Raw genomic sequence first — 17,108 nt, forward strand, 5'->3', positions numbered from 1 at the left:
CGGTCGTTTGGGGGTCAGAGCCGGGAACCCCAGACTTACTCAGGGTATGAGAGGCCAGTGAAACGACAGAGTTTCTTGGCTGTAAAGGAAAAGCAGCCTTGTTGGTATTTGTAATAGTAAGCAATGATGCTGCAGCACCTTGGAGTCCCAAACAGCACCCACTGCTTCCTTTCTGCAAAGGGAACATGAGTGTAGGAAACTTGATTCCACCTTTCATGTTTAGAAAGGCTGTTTGCTTTGCTGAAACTTGAATTTAAAACATGTGTTCTTACAACATCGTGGAAAAGGTGACATCATTTCTACATGTGAAGTTTGAGAGGATGAAGGCAGATCAGAGAGTCCCGGAGTTATGCATTGGGAGCTGTGTGGCTACAGATGTTTCTTTGGAGATCTGTGGAGGGAATTGCATTGCGTTCATGGATACATCTTAAGTTTAAACAAAATAAATAAACTTTTAGGAATATGCAAGATTTACCATGACATCACTAAACCCAGAGTAGGTAATGGTTTTGATCACCAAGCACACTGCCAACCTAAACAAACCACTTGGCCAACATTTTCTTCAGCTTTTGAGCATCCTGGATGATTTAGCTGCATGTTCTGGAAAAAGTACTTAGAGGAGCGGGACATGCAGCTTCACTGTGTACGTGGGCTTTAATGGAGTCCGTGATTTTCTCATGTAGGGATTTAATTTTGGTCACTTTGCAGCACAGTCTCAGTACCAATGGAAAATGGCACTTTTAACTTCTCAGTGATAGCTTCTCTTTCACTTTCTTAATGGAATATTTTGCACAGATTTGAATATTAGACTGGCTTTTGAAACTGATGTTTCTCTTTTGGTGGATTACTCGAGCTGTAAACTGCTAGCTTATCTGTAGGGCCTTACTTTACACCTGGTTTCCCCATAACATTAACTTTGCAGTTATCCACTTGCCATTGTGTCCTTCCTTTTATATTAAAATATATTATGGGGGACACTGAGCTTGAAAATTTACAATATTAAATTTGCTGTCATGGTATTTATGCTGTAGGTGTACTGGTCTTCAGGTTGTTAACATAATTTTTAATATCCACAAATTTCTTAATGTTATGTATTCTAATTCCGTATTTAATATATTGTGTGTGCTGGAGTTGACTGTACTTTCACCATAGTTCTGCCAATACACTGCAGCCCTCATCATCTTCAGTTCCTCAAAAGAGTTCTTTACCTTCCTTGCTCTAAAGAGGAGAGTGTTGGATTTGTGATGGTGACAAATACTCAGTTTTCAGTTTTGCTTAAAGTAGGTTTTCCTTCAACCAGTATGAGCTTTGATTTTTGTCTCTGCTTGTATGCTCTCCCCTGAGCCAAGCATTGTGAAAATGTAGAGCTACTCTACCTTTGCCTAATTGTAAATCAGATGAAAGATGGTTAACACATTTTTAAAAGTAAGTCATCTTATGGAAAAGAGTAGATCTAATAAACGTACAAGATCATGACAGGGTCTGGTGAAATGCGTTAAAATTTAGAACTGTAAATTGGATGAGGGTCTCAACTTTCAAAATAAGCAAGATTGTGGATTGAATCCTCAAGATTTGGACATTTTTCAGACTAGTGCATGGGTCCAGGCACAGGTTGGACAGAGTATTTTCAGAGACAAGTGAGAATCGTGCAGTTTCTGATGAGAACAAGTAGGAGCTAGGCCCCTCCATGCTTATTTTATTACTGCTCTTGTTAATTTAGAAGGGGAGGATGTGCTGGGCTTTCTAAGATGATGAGTCCTATTAATTGTGCTCTCTGTATGTCCTACCCTCTCTCACTCTTCCTGAATAACTTCATCTACTGGCAAATTTCAACCAGATTTCACCGAACTTTGCAGAAACTTAATTGTCTTTGGAGATTTTTAACCTCTTGATCCAAGTTGTGAAATTTCACTGCTGAGTGAGGCAGATGGATCCAGGGTAGCTCGGAGGAGGAGGCGGCAGGGTCCTCACAGCCATGGCCGCAGGTTAATCGGCATGTGCCTGCTGGCCCGGTAGCCAGGAGGCACGGAGCTTCAGCTGGTCTCTGCTTCTGCTGGCTGGTGCCCAGTGGAGGTGGTGGCGGGGCACAAAAGGGAGCAGGGATAGTGGTGCTGGGGTTGGGCACGTGGGAGCGCGGGGACGGAGAAGTCCTTGGGAACCAGGCGTCATTCGCTGCTCATGGAACAACTTCTTTTTTCTAACTCTTCCTCATAGTCCAAAGGCTGCGCCCTAGAGGTAAGTACGCATGGAGCAAGCACACAGTGACCGCTACCCATCAGCTTCTGACTGCTCCTTCACTTTGCCTTCTTCAGAGCCCTTCTCTTGGTCCTTTCAAAACGCCACCTGAAAAGCTCTTCTCCTTTGTTTCTGCCCCTCAAGTTTTCTCCTTTTGCTGCTCTGCAACTGTCAAGCTTTGCATATAGCTATTTATAAAGCCCTAACCGCCACCTTATTGATTTAGGACTTTTAGTTTGTGATTCTGTAATTTCATTATTCTGGAAATATTGTGTGATGCCTTTATGTGAAAGCTGTGCTATAAAATAAAAAGTGTTTGGTTTTTCCCCCCCTAAATAATATTATTATTCTTCCCTGGGATGTTAGCCATGGTGACAAGATTCTGGGAAATTGGATGAATTGTTTATGATAGGCATCACATTCAGCCTACACAATGATGGAATGATAAGGTTTCCATTTAGGGAGTATCATCTCATCTTGGATGGCCCTCAAATTCCTGTGTGTGTGTAGGTAGTGACTCCCTGTGAAACGGGAGCTTAACTGAGCCGTGATACGAATGCCTGGCTTTCTAGCGATGCAGTGTATTGTTGTGAAAAGCAGTAGTCTCTTATGAATGTAACTAATAAAAACTGTAAATGGTGTGAGCAGTTGCACACTTGCTCATGCATGTCAAACAGTCGCCATCCCTTGGAAAGCAGAGAATGAAACCAGGAAGCAGACTGCTGGCTTTAGCACTGCTTTTAAGGTGAAGGGTCACTATTAATAATGGCCAGGACTCTGGAAGTGCTGAAAATTGGAAATACTGCAAAGGTTCAGCAGTGATACGGAAAAATTACAGTAAGAAAACTGTTGCAATAAATTTGACTATTTATCCACATTTCTGATGTGCCCTTATCAACCTGGATCTAACCAGCAGTCTCCTCTTGGCTCCAGTATCTCACAACACATAATTTAATAACAGAAAGTAGGTCAGTGGCCTAAGAGAAACCAAACATTTGCTGGGGCTCGTGGCTTCATTACAGCAGGCAGGCAGAGTTGGGGAAGGGTGTTGACTTAAAGTGTGTATAAAGAGAGATGGAGGGAGTTAGAGCTGAGATATATTAAAAATACAGAGCAGTATGAGTAACTGTGTTTTTGGTTTTTTTCATTTGCCAGCCAAAACAAAAACCAAAACCAGTTCCATGTCATAGAAACTTCTTGTTTGATCCAAAAATATTTTCTTTTTTCATATTTTTAAGTCCTTAAAAATTAATCTGAATATCAAATATGTATTAAAAAAAAATTCTGAATGCTTAGGGATTTTCAGTATATTTACAGCTCAGATTATTTACCATGGATGGCATACATTTGTGGATAGAGTGAGTTGAGCCAAGGTTTCACTTTTCCTGTCCAGGACATGTGCCTTGGTCTTACTCTTCAAGTACCAGTAATTTTTCTGCATCATCATAAATCAGACAATTTTTGTCAGATGTTTCCATTTGAAAGACCCATAGCATTGAGGCCAGCAAATATGAGAAACCAGTGAAGTCCAGGGTGACTGCTTAAATATTTAAATAACTTTTGTACCTTATATATATGGTTGGATCATAAATGTTTCTGTTCTTGCCAGGTCTGTACGTTAACAAAGGAAGATAACCGGAGAGTGGGGGTGATTCCGAGTGATGAACAGCTCCATGTGTTACCTCTGTACAAAATTTCACAGACAGATGAATTCGGCACCGAAGAGGGACTGGAAGCTAAGATAAAAGCCGGAGCCATACAGGTGCTCACAGCGTTTCCCAGAGAAGTACGAATGTTAGCTGAGCCTCTCAGAGCTACAAAGAAAAAGAAACCAGACACAAGGAGGACCCCAACAGAAAAGCAGCTGTTAATAGATAAAAAATATTCAACACCAGTAAAGCTGAAAACTGAAGCCCCAGAAAATCTTGGCAACACTTTGCATTGTTTAGGTGAGTGATGCTTATTAAATTCTGTTGGTCTCTTCTGATACTGTGTTGCCTCTTACCATCTGAGGGGAAGGAAAAGCTCCTTAATACTCAGTTTTGTAAAATACTTGTATATGCTGCATTTTAGAGGCTAATGAGCAAGTGATTGTAGTCAATATTCTCTTCTGGCAAAGGGGAAAAAAACCAGGTGATCGCCCAAAAATGAGTTTGTGGTGGTGTGTGAGCACCAGTGAAATATTTCCAAGTTCCCTTATTCTAATAAATAATGGCAGTAGGATCATCTTGAAATACTGTTGCAGGACTGTTTATCTAAATAACTGACGTGAATTTCTGTCATTTGAAAGTACAAGAACTGTGTTACCCAGTGCCGATGAAAGACAATAGCATTCTCAGAATCTGAGTCAACGGTAATTTCCTATCAATGGCACGGACACTGCTGCAAAGCAAGAGATTTGCAAAAAAGCTCATGGTTTTATCAAATAAGACAGTGCTTCTAAAATTGCTCCTTGAAATATTATTAGCAAGGGTCAGAGAGGTGCAATCTGTCAGCTGCTAGGTAAAAGCTATGTCACGTTTGTTATGTTACAATGAGATTACTATGGCCAGAGTCTTCTGCTACAGTTATGTATCTGTGCAACATAGAATTGCGACATGACTGAGCTGCGTGGAGGCACTTTTGATTTATGCTGTTGTACTTGGGGTCAGATTTTGGACTGGTACATCAGAGGATAGAACTATTCTAGGGGACTTTGCAGTAATGGTAAGTAGAACAGAAGGAAGAGGTGGAGGAAACCATGGACTTAGATTCTGCGATTGGGGGGGGGGAAGAAATAAAAGGAATTAAAGTATAGCCTGCCTGCCTGTTATCTGCTATAATTTTGAATTTTATTCCATGAGGGACATCCAGATAGATGTAGTAGATTTAAGGGGTGGAATAATAGTTAAATGTATTTAGAAGAAAAAACCACACCCATCTGACACGTTTTCATCATTTGCACTCAGCACCCTGCTTTGTCTCAGTAGAGGAGCCAGGGGAACCAGTTAACGTTGCATACAGCAAGATGGACTAAGAGCAAGCAAAGCAGTATTACTGACACCCCCAGGAAATTAGACAGACATTCCGTTAATCTACATGCAAGTTTGGGGGAGACAGTCCAGGCTTTGAAATATAAAAGGAGTCCCTCAGGCTGAGGATGATGTCCAGCAGTAACTCTGAAGCAACGATTGGTAACTTCCATCGTGCTCAGGGTGGGGTGGAAGCCCTGGAACCATTAGAGGGCTCTGGTTTGGGAAGGGATTCTGAAATTGTCTGATCTCACGGGGAAGTTGTTTTGTAACACTGAAATACAGTTATGAACCACCTACCTGTGCTTGACATTGTAATTACAAATAGGCATGGCTTCAATATCCGAAAACCATGCCTTTAACAAATGGTACTCTATCCAGAGTTTTGCCATGTGCTTTGGGAACATAGAACTTTATTCCTTGAACATGCAAAAATAATAAAATAACTGTGCAAGCAAGCCAATTTACTTAATCTGTTAGGACTGAGTATTTTGGTAAAGTAATTTAAAAGGGTTGCTGCTAAAAATAAGTCACAGAGTGAGGAAGAAATACTTTTATGAGTGAGAAAGTTGTTCAGAGATTAAAAAAAAAAAGACTGAATAGAAATATTCAGTTTCTATCATAAAAGTGTAGTTTTTGTCATGGAAGCTTTGACAGTAGAATCCCCCAAAATAGATGTCAACACTGTAATCCCCAAATCTGCTGATGGCGCATATTGCTGCGCTTGGCCAAGGGAACCATTTCAGAGAGGCTTTGCTAACTGGGCAGCAGTGGCAGAGGAAGTTCAGGTTTGCAAAGTGCAAGGAGTTGTGCTTTGCATGAGACAAGTACCTTGAAGCATTTACACACATCATTTATGTGTTCATTTTAGGCATACAGGCCGATGGGGGTGTCACTGTAAAGACATCAGCACGCCACTGCTGCCCGTCCCTAACCTACAATAAAATGCAAAAATCGGTAAATTATGGATTTAGAATACTACAGTATTGTACTGTTCCATACAGGTTTTCTGCAGTTATAGGGGATGAGTCATTGATTGGTTCTTTCCATTCTGCCAGTGGCAGGTATCATTTTCATCCTGAAGAATGGAAAATTTTAGTCTAGCTGAGATTATGCTCAATATGAAAACAAACTCAAAGGGCCTGTGAGACAGAGGAATTGAAACTAGACTATCCAGTAGTCACTCCTGATAGTAAACTAGAGGAAACAATTGGTTGTTTAAATCAGGATCCCTTCACCTTAATAGTGGCATTCTTTTCAGAGATGATGGAAATTGCAATTCTGAAATGCTGTGTTTCAAATCTTTTGGAGAAAGGCCTTGGTCTGTGGTGGGGGGCTTCTTCCTTAAGTTAAATGCTTGGAGTTTGATTTCATCAAAAAGGTTTTTAGAGTTGATGTGGTTTTCTTATGTCCCTCTACAGTTTCGGTATTTGCATACTAACTATGGTGTCCATAATTTATTCCACTTTTGCCTTTTTTGCATTCCTCTTGCAAGAATGTTTTTTAATCCATCGCTGTTTATAAATTATTAGAAGACAGAATAGTAGTTCTATATTCAGTAAAGCAGTTAAATATTCTATTTGTGGAACAAAGAAGAAACACTGACAAAACCAGTCTTTTATGAGACTATGTGAGAGCTCTCTGTGGGGTGCCAGTTTGCCAGCAGAACACGCATAAAGCCATTTCCAGGGCATGATGCAAAGCCCATCAAAGTTAATGGAATTCTTTCCCATGACTCCTGTGGGCTCTGGATTGAGTTTACCTGTGACAGGAGTGAGTCACTTGAGGAGAGTGTCCCACAAACACCACAACTGCAGGGTGCCACGACTAGAAATTGATTAGGGAGCTGATATGAATTGAACAAGTATGTCTCCACAAAGGGCTGTAGTAATTAATGTGTGTCAACTAGATGGAAGACAGCCAGATCCCATGATGCAGCTTTGCAAGGATGGATTTACCTACAGTATGTTGCCAGATACTTTTTTTTAATAAAATTTCTGAATAGTTACTTGCTAATGCACAAATCATTGTAATTCAGTAACTTTTTTGCCATGACGAACAAGATGTATGAACACACTCTTTCCTTCCATCATACTATGAGGTTAAGACAGCCAAGAATTTTGATTGTTTCATGGGCTTAATTTCAGACAGACTAAATTTCTATCAATTACATGTAAACTTCTACATAGCATGTCATGCTAGCCTGGGCAGTGCTGAAGGCCAGCAGTCAGCTGCTGGGAAGCACTTGAGTAGAACTGGGCTTTGTAAATAGGGACCGAGTGGATATTTTGTTTTATCTGTTTATTTTATTCATCCCTCTGTGAACTACCTTTGTACTTTATATACTAACAGGCTGACTGACAAAGGCTAAGGCGTTAATTCAGCAAGGTTATTATGTATGTACTTAGAGTCATAGAAATATTCCTAAAAAGCTAACCATTTTGAAAAATCTGTAGTCATGTGTATCTTCCATATTAGAAAGCAAGTATGAAAATATTATAAAAGGTATATTTCATTAATTAAGTGAAGAAAAGTACTTACACTCTGGTGTGCATTTTTTTTAGGGAACAAAACAGATGCTTTAAAACCTGGAATAAAAACGGAGACTTCCGATCACCTCTATGCCATGAAACATACTTCAAACACTACTAAAAATTGCTCTTTATTAAAACAGTATACGGCTTCCTCCCCTTTTAAGGTGGATAGTTTACATCCTTATTCATCTTTAGCACATAAGCCTGGCATAACAGCAGTGACTAATATTCAACAAGATTTTTCAGTTCCCTACGGGTATTTTGAATGCAGTAGTAAGCAACCTCATGTGACACCTTATGTTAATTGTAAGAACTTTGATGTGTCGGTCAAAGATTATACTGGAATTTTGCTGAATGATAAGATGAATGGTGTGCCACCGATTCTTCCAGAGGTCACTGCTCCAGGCCCCCCAGCCCATAAAGACCCCCTGCCCACTATACTTGAACATCAGCCAGACAAACAGAATTGTCAGCTTCAGTTAGACAATTCTCCTTCTTCACAGATGATCAGCTCTTGTGATTTGTCAGTACCGCTAAGCTCTCCGGCAAAGGATGCAGTTGGAAATGAAGCTGACTGTTCCCATGGATGCCCAATGGAAAAGGGCAGCTCCCATCGAGAACAGATGTGTGATTTTGACTGTGTTGATGAAAAGCAAAACAGTGCACTGGGACAACCGACTGATTCTGAAGAAAAAGCTGAGGAAATGTGGTCAGACAGCGAGCACAATTTTTTGGATGATGACATTGGCGGGGTTGCTGTGGCACCTTCTCATGGTTCTATCTTAATTGAATGTGCAAGACGTGAACTCCATGCTACCACACCTATTAAAAAACCCAACCGCAATCATCCCACGAGAATCTCTTTAGTTTTCTACCAACACAAAAATTTAAATGAGCCAAAACATGGTTTAGCCATGTGGGAAGCAAAGATGGCTGAGAGGGCGAAAGAAAAAGAAAAAGAAGCAGAAAGATTAGGAGCGGAGAATACTGAACTAAACTCTAGCAGCAGGAAAACAAAGCAAGCAAGTGAAAACAGAGATATTTTTTATGAAGACAATGAGTTCAACCAAATTCCATCACGCAGAGCATTAACAGTAACCAAGGATAACGTAATAACAGTATCTTCTTATGCCCTTACACGAGTCGCAGGGCCTTACAACCATTGGGCATAGGGTATAGTATCAAATGCCTCCTCTTGGTGCAGTGTTACACAGTGTTTCTTTAAGGTGCTGTTAAAGAACAAGTCTCGTGTCGTTTACTATTTGCTCATCTCAACCATTTCAAGGCTGAGGTAAAAAAAAGGGGGGGGGATTTCTTCTTAAACTGTGACTTTAACATTTGGTGGTGCTCAAGCACATTTTAAGCAAAAAAAAAAAAAAAGAAAAAAGTTGTATAGTTTTAATACATTCTAAAAAAGATTTTGTTTAGGTTATTAACCTTGATTGAATCATTCAGTTTATTACCTTTAGGAATTTATATTTTGGTGCTTTAAATCAAGTCTGTTTACTACAAAAATCATTTATAGGGATTTTAACAGGTTCACATTTTATGGTGTTAAATCAAGTTATACAGTAATAGCTCTACACAGCTCTTGGTGCTTAACCACATCAAACAGTTAAAAATAAATAAGCTGAATTATTACTTCATGGTGCCATTGCTTTAACAACTTCCAACCATTGCTATATAGTCCAAATTACAGATAAATCTTTTAGAAAACCAATGAATTTTTTTTCTCTAGATTTGTCATTATGTATGAAATGAAGTTATTGGTAATGATGGCTGGAAGTTGTTTTTAAGCTGTAAATATATATTTTAAAAGCACTTTCTATTTTTAAAATTAACTTGAAATAGTATAGTATAAGGATCATATTGTTTAAGGTTTGTGCATACTCTACAGAAGAAATCATTTTATTCTTGCTGTGTAGAGTTCCATATTGTTACAGCTGCAGTATGTATGCTAATAGCATATGTGATTGTTTTTAGACTTGCCCTTTTTCATCGAAGATTTTATGTTGCATATAAACAACAGTTATAAAATACAGAAACATTTTATTATTTTCAAGAGTGTACAAACATGAAATTAGGAGACGTCTTGTCAATACGTGTGTTGCTATTGGGAGTTATGAATATTATTTGGGTTTTTAAAGGCAGCGTTTGTTATGATTTCTTTGAGCAATAAGCGCGTAAGTCTCACTCATTTGGAGCATTCTAAGTTAACACGACAACCAAATGTTCCTAATGCCTCAGGGGTAGGATTGTTTTGGGATAAAAAAAATACCCCCTAGAGTTGCCTTATTCTATTCTGGGAAAAAAAAAACCACAATAATTTTGGGAAAATACAAAAGAAGTGTTGGAAAAGTATGAAATTTCTAATATTTAACAGCAAATTTTTCATTAAGAATAACCTATCTGTAATATTCACCAGCTTTCTAAGTTCGGTTTTTTACAAAAATGTTTTGTAAATTTTTTAAGTGATTTATACATTTCATGTAGAAAGGGTTGTATTCTTCCTTCCCAACATATGAAATCTATGTTCTCCATTTCTGTTGAAAAAGTGACATTATCATGAAATGAGTATTTGCTAAACCAGAGGAAATCCAGACACTCCATTGCTTTTAAATACTGTAGCATCCCACTCTTCTTTCTGATTCTCCTCTCCTATGTATTTCTTTTTTTAAACTTATTTATTTAAACAAATTACCAAATGACAATGTTAGCTAAGGACCGACCTCATCCTGCAACTTCTTCCATAAGAACAGCTCTGCGTAGCCATACCTGCCCAGTCAGAGCCAGGAGGACTGCTCAAGCCAGGACTCCTCTTTCTCTCTCCTCTCTTTCTCTCCCTCGTGACAGAGAGCTGCAGGATCAGGCCCCAGAGATGAAGCTGTACCTTAATTCTGCCTCGGAGTCCTCCCCGGCTGGGTAACCTGTAGGTATAACGAGGTCAGAGATTTCCAGTGCGAAAATATCCTAATAATATACTTGATAACATTGTAAAGTAGTGGTGCTGTAACAGAGGAATATGAATTATCTAGATCTGCTTTATTTAAAACCTAGACAAGGTGCTTTTCCTTGAAAAGTTGAACTGTAAGCGCTATATTTACAGTTTTGGTACGAAAAGTACATCAATTGTATTTTTAACACATAGTGCCAGTTAGGACCTTGGTGCTACAAATACTTAAATGCGGCTGTAGATCAATGAGACTATTCTCCTGTATAAATGTATACACATGCAGTGCTTGCAGGAGCAAGGTCTAAAGTAGCAATCACTATGTAACAACCTTGGGTTCAATTCTACAGATTCCTGTTGAAGTTAACAAAAATGTTGATGGCAGAGGATGGCTGATTTGAACCCATTCTTTGTATCTTACCTATTTTAAGTAAAATTTGTAAAAACCGGGTATGCTGCAAATTTTAGTTCAAAGCTTAATATTAGCTCAAATAGAGGATATGAAGGGATTGTAAATAATAATAAAACAAAAATATTACGCCATCATTTTGTACCAGCAGTTTTATGCTTCTTGACTATGTAATATACAGTATACATCAAATCATTATGGTATTTTGTGTGCCTTAGATTTCCATTTTAAAACTTGTATATTTTTGGTGAGCCGAAGATTAGTAAGAATTCCAGCTGTCCATACAGTAAGTAGTACTGTACGTTCTCTAGCTGTTCCATTCCTGTATTTGCTATCTGAAAACCCTTGTCAGACACCACAATCCACCATTTACAGAAAAGATTAGTTTATTGGTTTCACTGATAGTGCTGATAGCTTTAGTTTGTATACATGCAAATGGAAACAAAACATTTATCATTCCGTGCTCCCATGTGAATAACAATTTTTCTACACAAAATTAGTAAGTTACAGAGCCATTTCTTTACCTTCGAAAATGTTCAGATTATTGAAGTGGATCATTTTTACTTGAACTTTCCCCTATAAATTCCCATGTTTAACTTACATATGACTGGAAACTTCAAGGTAAAAATGTTCTATTGAAAAAGCAACAGCTTCCCTCAAAGAAGTGAGAAACTGAAAGGTGGACCTAGAAGGATACCTCCAAACATAGCCCCAGCAAGTCGCTGCACAAGTCAGTCCAGGTCTACCTTCTTTGAAATGGCAATTTTAACAGAGAAAAGTATATCTGAATGTAATAGTTAATGCTATTAACTGATAGGTGCTAGAAGTCAGTTACTATTTTATTAAGATTACTTACCTGAGAAAAATGTATCATCTATACAATAAAATACCATTCGCGGTGCTCTTTCCTTGACTGTCTATGGCGTAATTACTTTTTCAGCGTGTACCTAACAGGCAGGTTAGCTGGCCACTTTTACTTCCTGCTGTGGCACACAGCAGGTTGTGATTTGAGAAGCTAGTATTTTCTGTTGCTGTACTGCAGCATAGAAAATGCAACTATTTACTGGTTTTACAACTGTGTGCTAGTTATAGTAACATTTCAGAATATTTATCAGCCTTGTACACCAATTATGTTGTTTGGAGTAAGGTTATCAGTTATAACAGTTATTTGTCTCTCCAAAATTTGCAAATCCGTGGGTGTATTGCTTTCCTTTGCAGCCCACAAAACCACTTGTAATTTGCGCTTACCCCTTAATAAATTCCTTCCAGTATGGCCAGATCAGGAGCTGGATCTAAAATTAAGGTAGCTGGCTACATCAGACCGGCATATTTTACTTGGTTTCCAACAGCTGGCACTGTGTTCTTGGTGAAAAACCAGAAAATGGATTCAGGTGTGGGCTGGTGGCGGGGTGGGGTTGTCTTTTGATCCTTTTTCACAGCACACTAGCAAAACCTGTCGTAATGCAACATGGGACACCTCTTGACTTCCCAGAAGAAATGTGTCTCATCCCCTTCTCCACTGGGTCCAGTACCACCACTCCACCTTCACTGTGGAGGGAAGGTGTAGCACTTCCTGCAGGAGCCAGTTCTGTTTGACTCGCTCAGTCCCTGTTGGAGTTACTGCAGTCATGCCCAATTAAATAGTGAACTTTTACTCCTGCAGTTTCTCTGCGCTTACTGATTTGTAACATGCTATTGTATTACAGAAAATAGAAAAAATTATTTCTATAAATATTTTAGTCACAAGATCCAAAAAGCCTTTTAAGAACTTACAAATACTTGTCACTTTCTAGCTGTAACAGTTGTATTCAGATTTTTTTTTTTATGGACTTTCTAAGCTAACTTTTACTTAGGAGTAACTGCTGTTAGAAGTCCTTATCTTACCGATGACAGTGCTTCTCTATACTTAGAACAGGAAATAACTGTAGTAGCTTAAGCAATGTTTTATATTAAGCATGGGTAAGTGACAACTTCTGTAGTACTTAAGATCATTTGTAACATACAACTGTTTGGGGATTTTTAAAGACCTTTTAATATCATTGCAGTATTACGCTAATTTTGGTGGGCTAAATTTGGGTCCTGTTTACAGTGCTGCAGCCCCATTGACTGCAATGTGCTCATTCATCAAGCTCTCATGCCACTTTCATATTTAACTGGATGGATATGGAGAACAGTTGACCAAAGTCTGTGCTGACTCAGACCCTTGCAACCCTACAACGAATAGGTTTTGTGAGGACAGATGGAGATTTGGAATAAACATTGTACTTCTGGTTAAACACAGAGGTTATGTTTGTAGCATGAGAAGTGATTCAAGGTCTGTAGAGAGACTAATGCCTTCACCTCAAGTTTCAGGCATGCAGGCAGGTCTATTTCAGACCACCTTCAGGCTTATGCTCTCGACAGCTTTTTTTGATGTTTCTTATCTGATAGGTTGTTCAAAGAGATTTAATAAAACTGCAGTTTCATGGGTTTGTATTTAAAATGTAAGGTCAGTCTTGCCCTTTCACTTCCCATGAAATTCCTCTCGTGAAATTAGCTCCTTTTATCAAGCAGTCAACAGCTTTGTAATCCATTTTTATATATACATATATATACACACACACATGTATAATTTTTCTCTTTTTTCCACAGAAAATTTCTACCTGTAATTTCTAGGTTAACAGGAGGAAGTAACTGTGCCATCAGATATATGAAAAACTTTGATATATTCAGATATATGAAAAATTCCATGTCCACTGCCACACTTTATGTACATTAACAGCAATTACATTCAGGCAGTGTGGAACAAACTATTTCAGGTCTGTTGTGGTTGCTGAAATTCAGACGAGGGTCTCTGTGACACATCTTCCATAAAATAGTGTTTTATTTCTTGTGTGAAAGGTGCCTGCCCACTGTGACCCGTGGTGCTGTCTATGATCTGATCTTAAATAACACAGTTAGAGATGAGGAACAGTCCAATCGCATTTGGAAATTCTGGCCGGCTTCTTTTTATCAGGTGTCAATCTGACTTTCAGGAGGAAGCGTAGCAGGAATATCTTTCCGTGAAATTAAACTGTAGAGAAAGTTGCTATTGATGATGGGGACACCATGGTGCTGCACTGCAATGTCTGTGTTACTGCATTGTTTCTAACCAGCAAAGATGTGTCATCCTGTCACACAGCTGTGGATATACGTACAAATCTTTCCACAGTTCCTCTGGAGACAGTGATCTCTCCTTTGTTCTCTGCCTGTGTATAATGGTTTATGGAAAAAAACAAAACCAAAAACAGAGAGGAGGGAGACAGTTGGTCACCCTTTCTTTAATCTGTGTAGACGAACAAGGTAGTGAGCACTGCTGTCATCACCAGTCTGCTGCTCCGTCCTATGACTGAGATAGAGAATGTGGAAAGCTGATGGGATGCATGGCATGAATAAGGCATGGCCAAAGCTGTGAAGGTACAGTTAGCTGTTGAGACAGCCTTCCCTGTACGCATGTTGTAGTTGCCAGGGTACTTCTTTATATTGACACTATTTTTGGTACATCTAACTTTAAATTTGTAAGCTTTTTTATTTAGTCTGTGACACACTTCTCTTCTCCTTTAAACAGAGTGGCCACTGTGAAAAGTCGTGAGGATGTGGCTACTTAGTGGAACAGTACAGAAACTGGCTACAGTGTCTTCTGTGTGCTGCTCCAGTGTGTTGCTGCAACATTATAATAACATAAAGGAGAGAGTTTTATTTGAGGTTCTCTCAAAGACCAAGGATTTCTAATAGTAGTATCTAATCAGGCACCAGTGTACATATGGATCACTTCTTGTAAAGAGCAGTTGAAAATATATTTTGTTTATTACTTCCCTATTAAAACATTTTTGTTTTCAGAGGAGTGAGCAAAACTTTTTATTTAATACTGTCATTTACATACTCGACTAAATTGTTAAGACTTAATTCTACATAATGTTATACTGTCTCCCAAAAGAACACTTCGACAAGTGTTGATTAGTAGGTATTGCTTTCTACTCTGTACCAATGACATCGAATACTACAGCCCCCTTTCTCATTCCACGGTCTCTACGAATTGTCTGCTGTGGTTAGCTTAGCTATTTTCACAGTCAGCGCTAGATCCCATTGTAACCTGCTGCTGAATGCTTTCAATGCTTGTAGCTACTCCAGAAGTTCTTCCTATCCCTCTGCAGATCTGCTTTGGTACTCAGCATTAGCAGTATAGCCGTTAGCCTACTTGTGAACTGCCCACGCACACTGTCGCTGCTTTGTATGTAAATCAGCCAATCTTCATCTCAGGAATATTTTAAGAATTTATTCGCCTTGTGACTCTTTCAAAATTGATTTCTTTCAGTCATCTTTTATTCTATATATGACAGGTCTAGGGGTTTTTTTTACTTCATGTTCTCTTGTAGGGAATTAGAATATTGCAAAGTAATCAGTTTTCCAGTTAACTTTCAGACTTCTTGATGTAATTGGCACTCTCTGTTCTTATATCCGCAAGTAACCCAATAAAAGAGACTTTGGAAGACTAGAAAACTGCTCACCCCCTGAGAAGGGAAAGTCATCCCTTCTCGGAGTACAAGATTTTTGCTTCTGTTGCTAGCATCTCTGTGGAATGTCCTCTTTTCTTTTGAGTTACTGTACAAGCTGTGCTCAAATCTTGACATAAGACAGATGCTGCAGACCCCGCACAATTACAAGAGCTGGAGTGTTTCTTTACATCTTCTGGTTATATCTCTGTGCAGAGATCAGTCATAGTCCTTGTGAGAAACCCAGGTATTGTGTAAGTAAAATGCCTTAACTATCATAGGACTGCTTGGAAAAAGAGTAGAACAATGGATTATTTTTTTTTTGTTCTTCCTCTGTAGCAGCAAGCGGAATTGATTGAGCTTGAGCAGAAAATAATTAAGTAGCTACTGTCTTTCATTAAAAGGTACAGGAGTGTCAGCATCACTGTTTTCCTCTTTCTGAGACATAAAGACTTTAGGATCCTTTTTTTTTTTTGTCTAGTTCCCTGGTTCATCATCCCAACATTGTTTGCAGTTTTTAAGCACATACTCATAACTTCAGTTTTAAAAGATACAGGATGTTTTTCTATGCTGTATCCTTAATTCATCCTACAACAGTATCTTTTTTCTTCTACTGGACCATTATGTATGTAATTTTTCCACACATACTTACATTAAAATGCTAGAATCTTCCAACAGCATACTTGCAGTGAATGCAAGACTGAGGTGCTAAATAACACGAAGGTGACTGGCTCTGTTTGGCGTGACTGATTAACAATGCCGTTTTCAACACTTTGCACACCTTGCCAGCTTTCTTCATGAAGTCAGAGGATGCAGGTGTAGACCTCAAAAAACTACATATGTGAAGGAGGACAGATTTGGCAGTTAATCTACAGAGACTTACCAGTTACAGCAGATGAACTGTATTCCAAAGAAGTGCTGTTGCAATGGAGCAAGGGAACTGCTAGTTTGATGTTCAGTATTGCAGTTGTTGCCCCAGAACATTTTAATACTGTTGTGGAAAGTTTTGTGACCTCATGAATATTTTACATGTGTATCTGTATTTTTATTATAATATTGTAATGGAAGAGGGTCTAGGGTTTTGGGAGTCGTCTTAAAATTAAGAATGAAGGCCCTGATTCTCAGTTATACTACTGTCCTTTGCATCACATTTAAAAAAAAATAAAGCAGCCTTAAATAGATGTCGATTTAGCTTACATCCTTCGGACTATCCCATTACACTGATAATGGTATAAGAGGTCAGTAGTATAAATCAAAACTGTTACCAAATGACTGATTTGTACAATCATCTGAAATCAATGTAATGATATCCCTATTGTGCACATACTGGCCAGTAATATCCAGATTATTCTTTGTTTAGAAATACAGGTTGAAAAGAAACTGGCTTGGTTTTTATCAGGTTTTATGTGTTCACTTATATTGTGAATGTCCTTTTCCCAACATTGGCTACAAAGAGCA

General features: G+C 38.7%; 1 protein-coding gene across 2 annotated transcripts in view; it reads left to right on the forward strand.

Moving 5' to 3' along the window:
* The window catches only part of TET1 (tet methylcytosine dioxygenase 1), a 75,690-nt gene extending 59,516 nt beyond the window's left edge, over positions 1 to 16,174 (forward strand). For both annotated transcript variants that reach the window (XM_054831520.1, XM_054831521.1), the window contains exons 11-12: positions 3,845 to 4,184; positions 7,811 to 16,174. In XM_054831520.1, coding sequence (XP_054687495.1) covers positions 3,845 to 4,184; positions 7,811 to 8,952 — 1,482 coding nt within the window. In that variant the 3' untranslated portion in view covers positions 8,953 to 16,174. The remainder of the gene's footprint in view (positions 1 to 3,844; positions 4,185 to 7,810) is intronic.
* Positions 16,175 to 17,108: the final 934 nt, after the last annotated feature.

This window comes from Grus americana, chromosome 7, assembly GCF_028858705.1.
Source record: "Grus americana isolate bGruAme1 chromosome 7, bGruAme1.mat, whole genome shotgun sequence".
NCBI lineage: Eukaryota > Metazoa > Chordata > Aves > Gruiformes > Gruidae > Grus > Grus americana.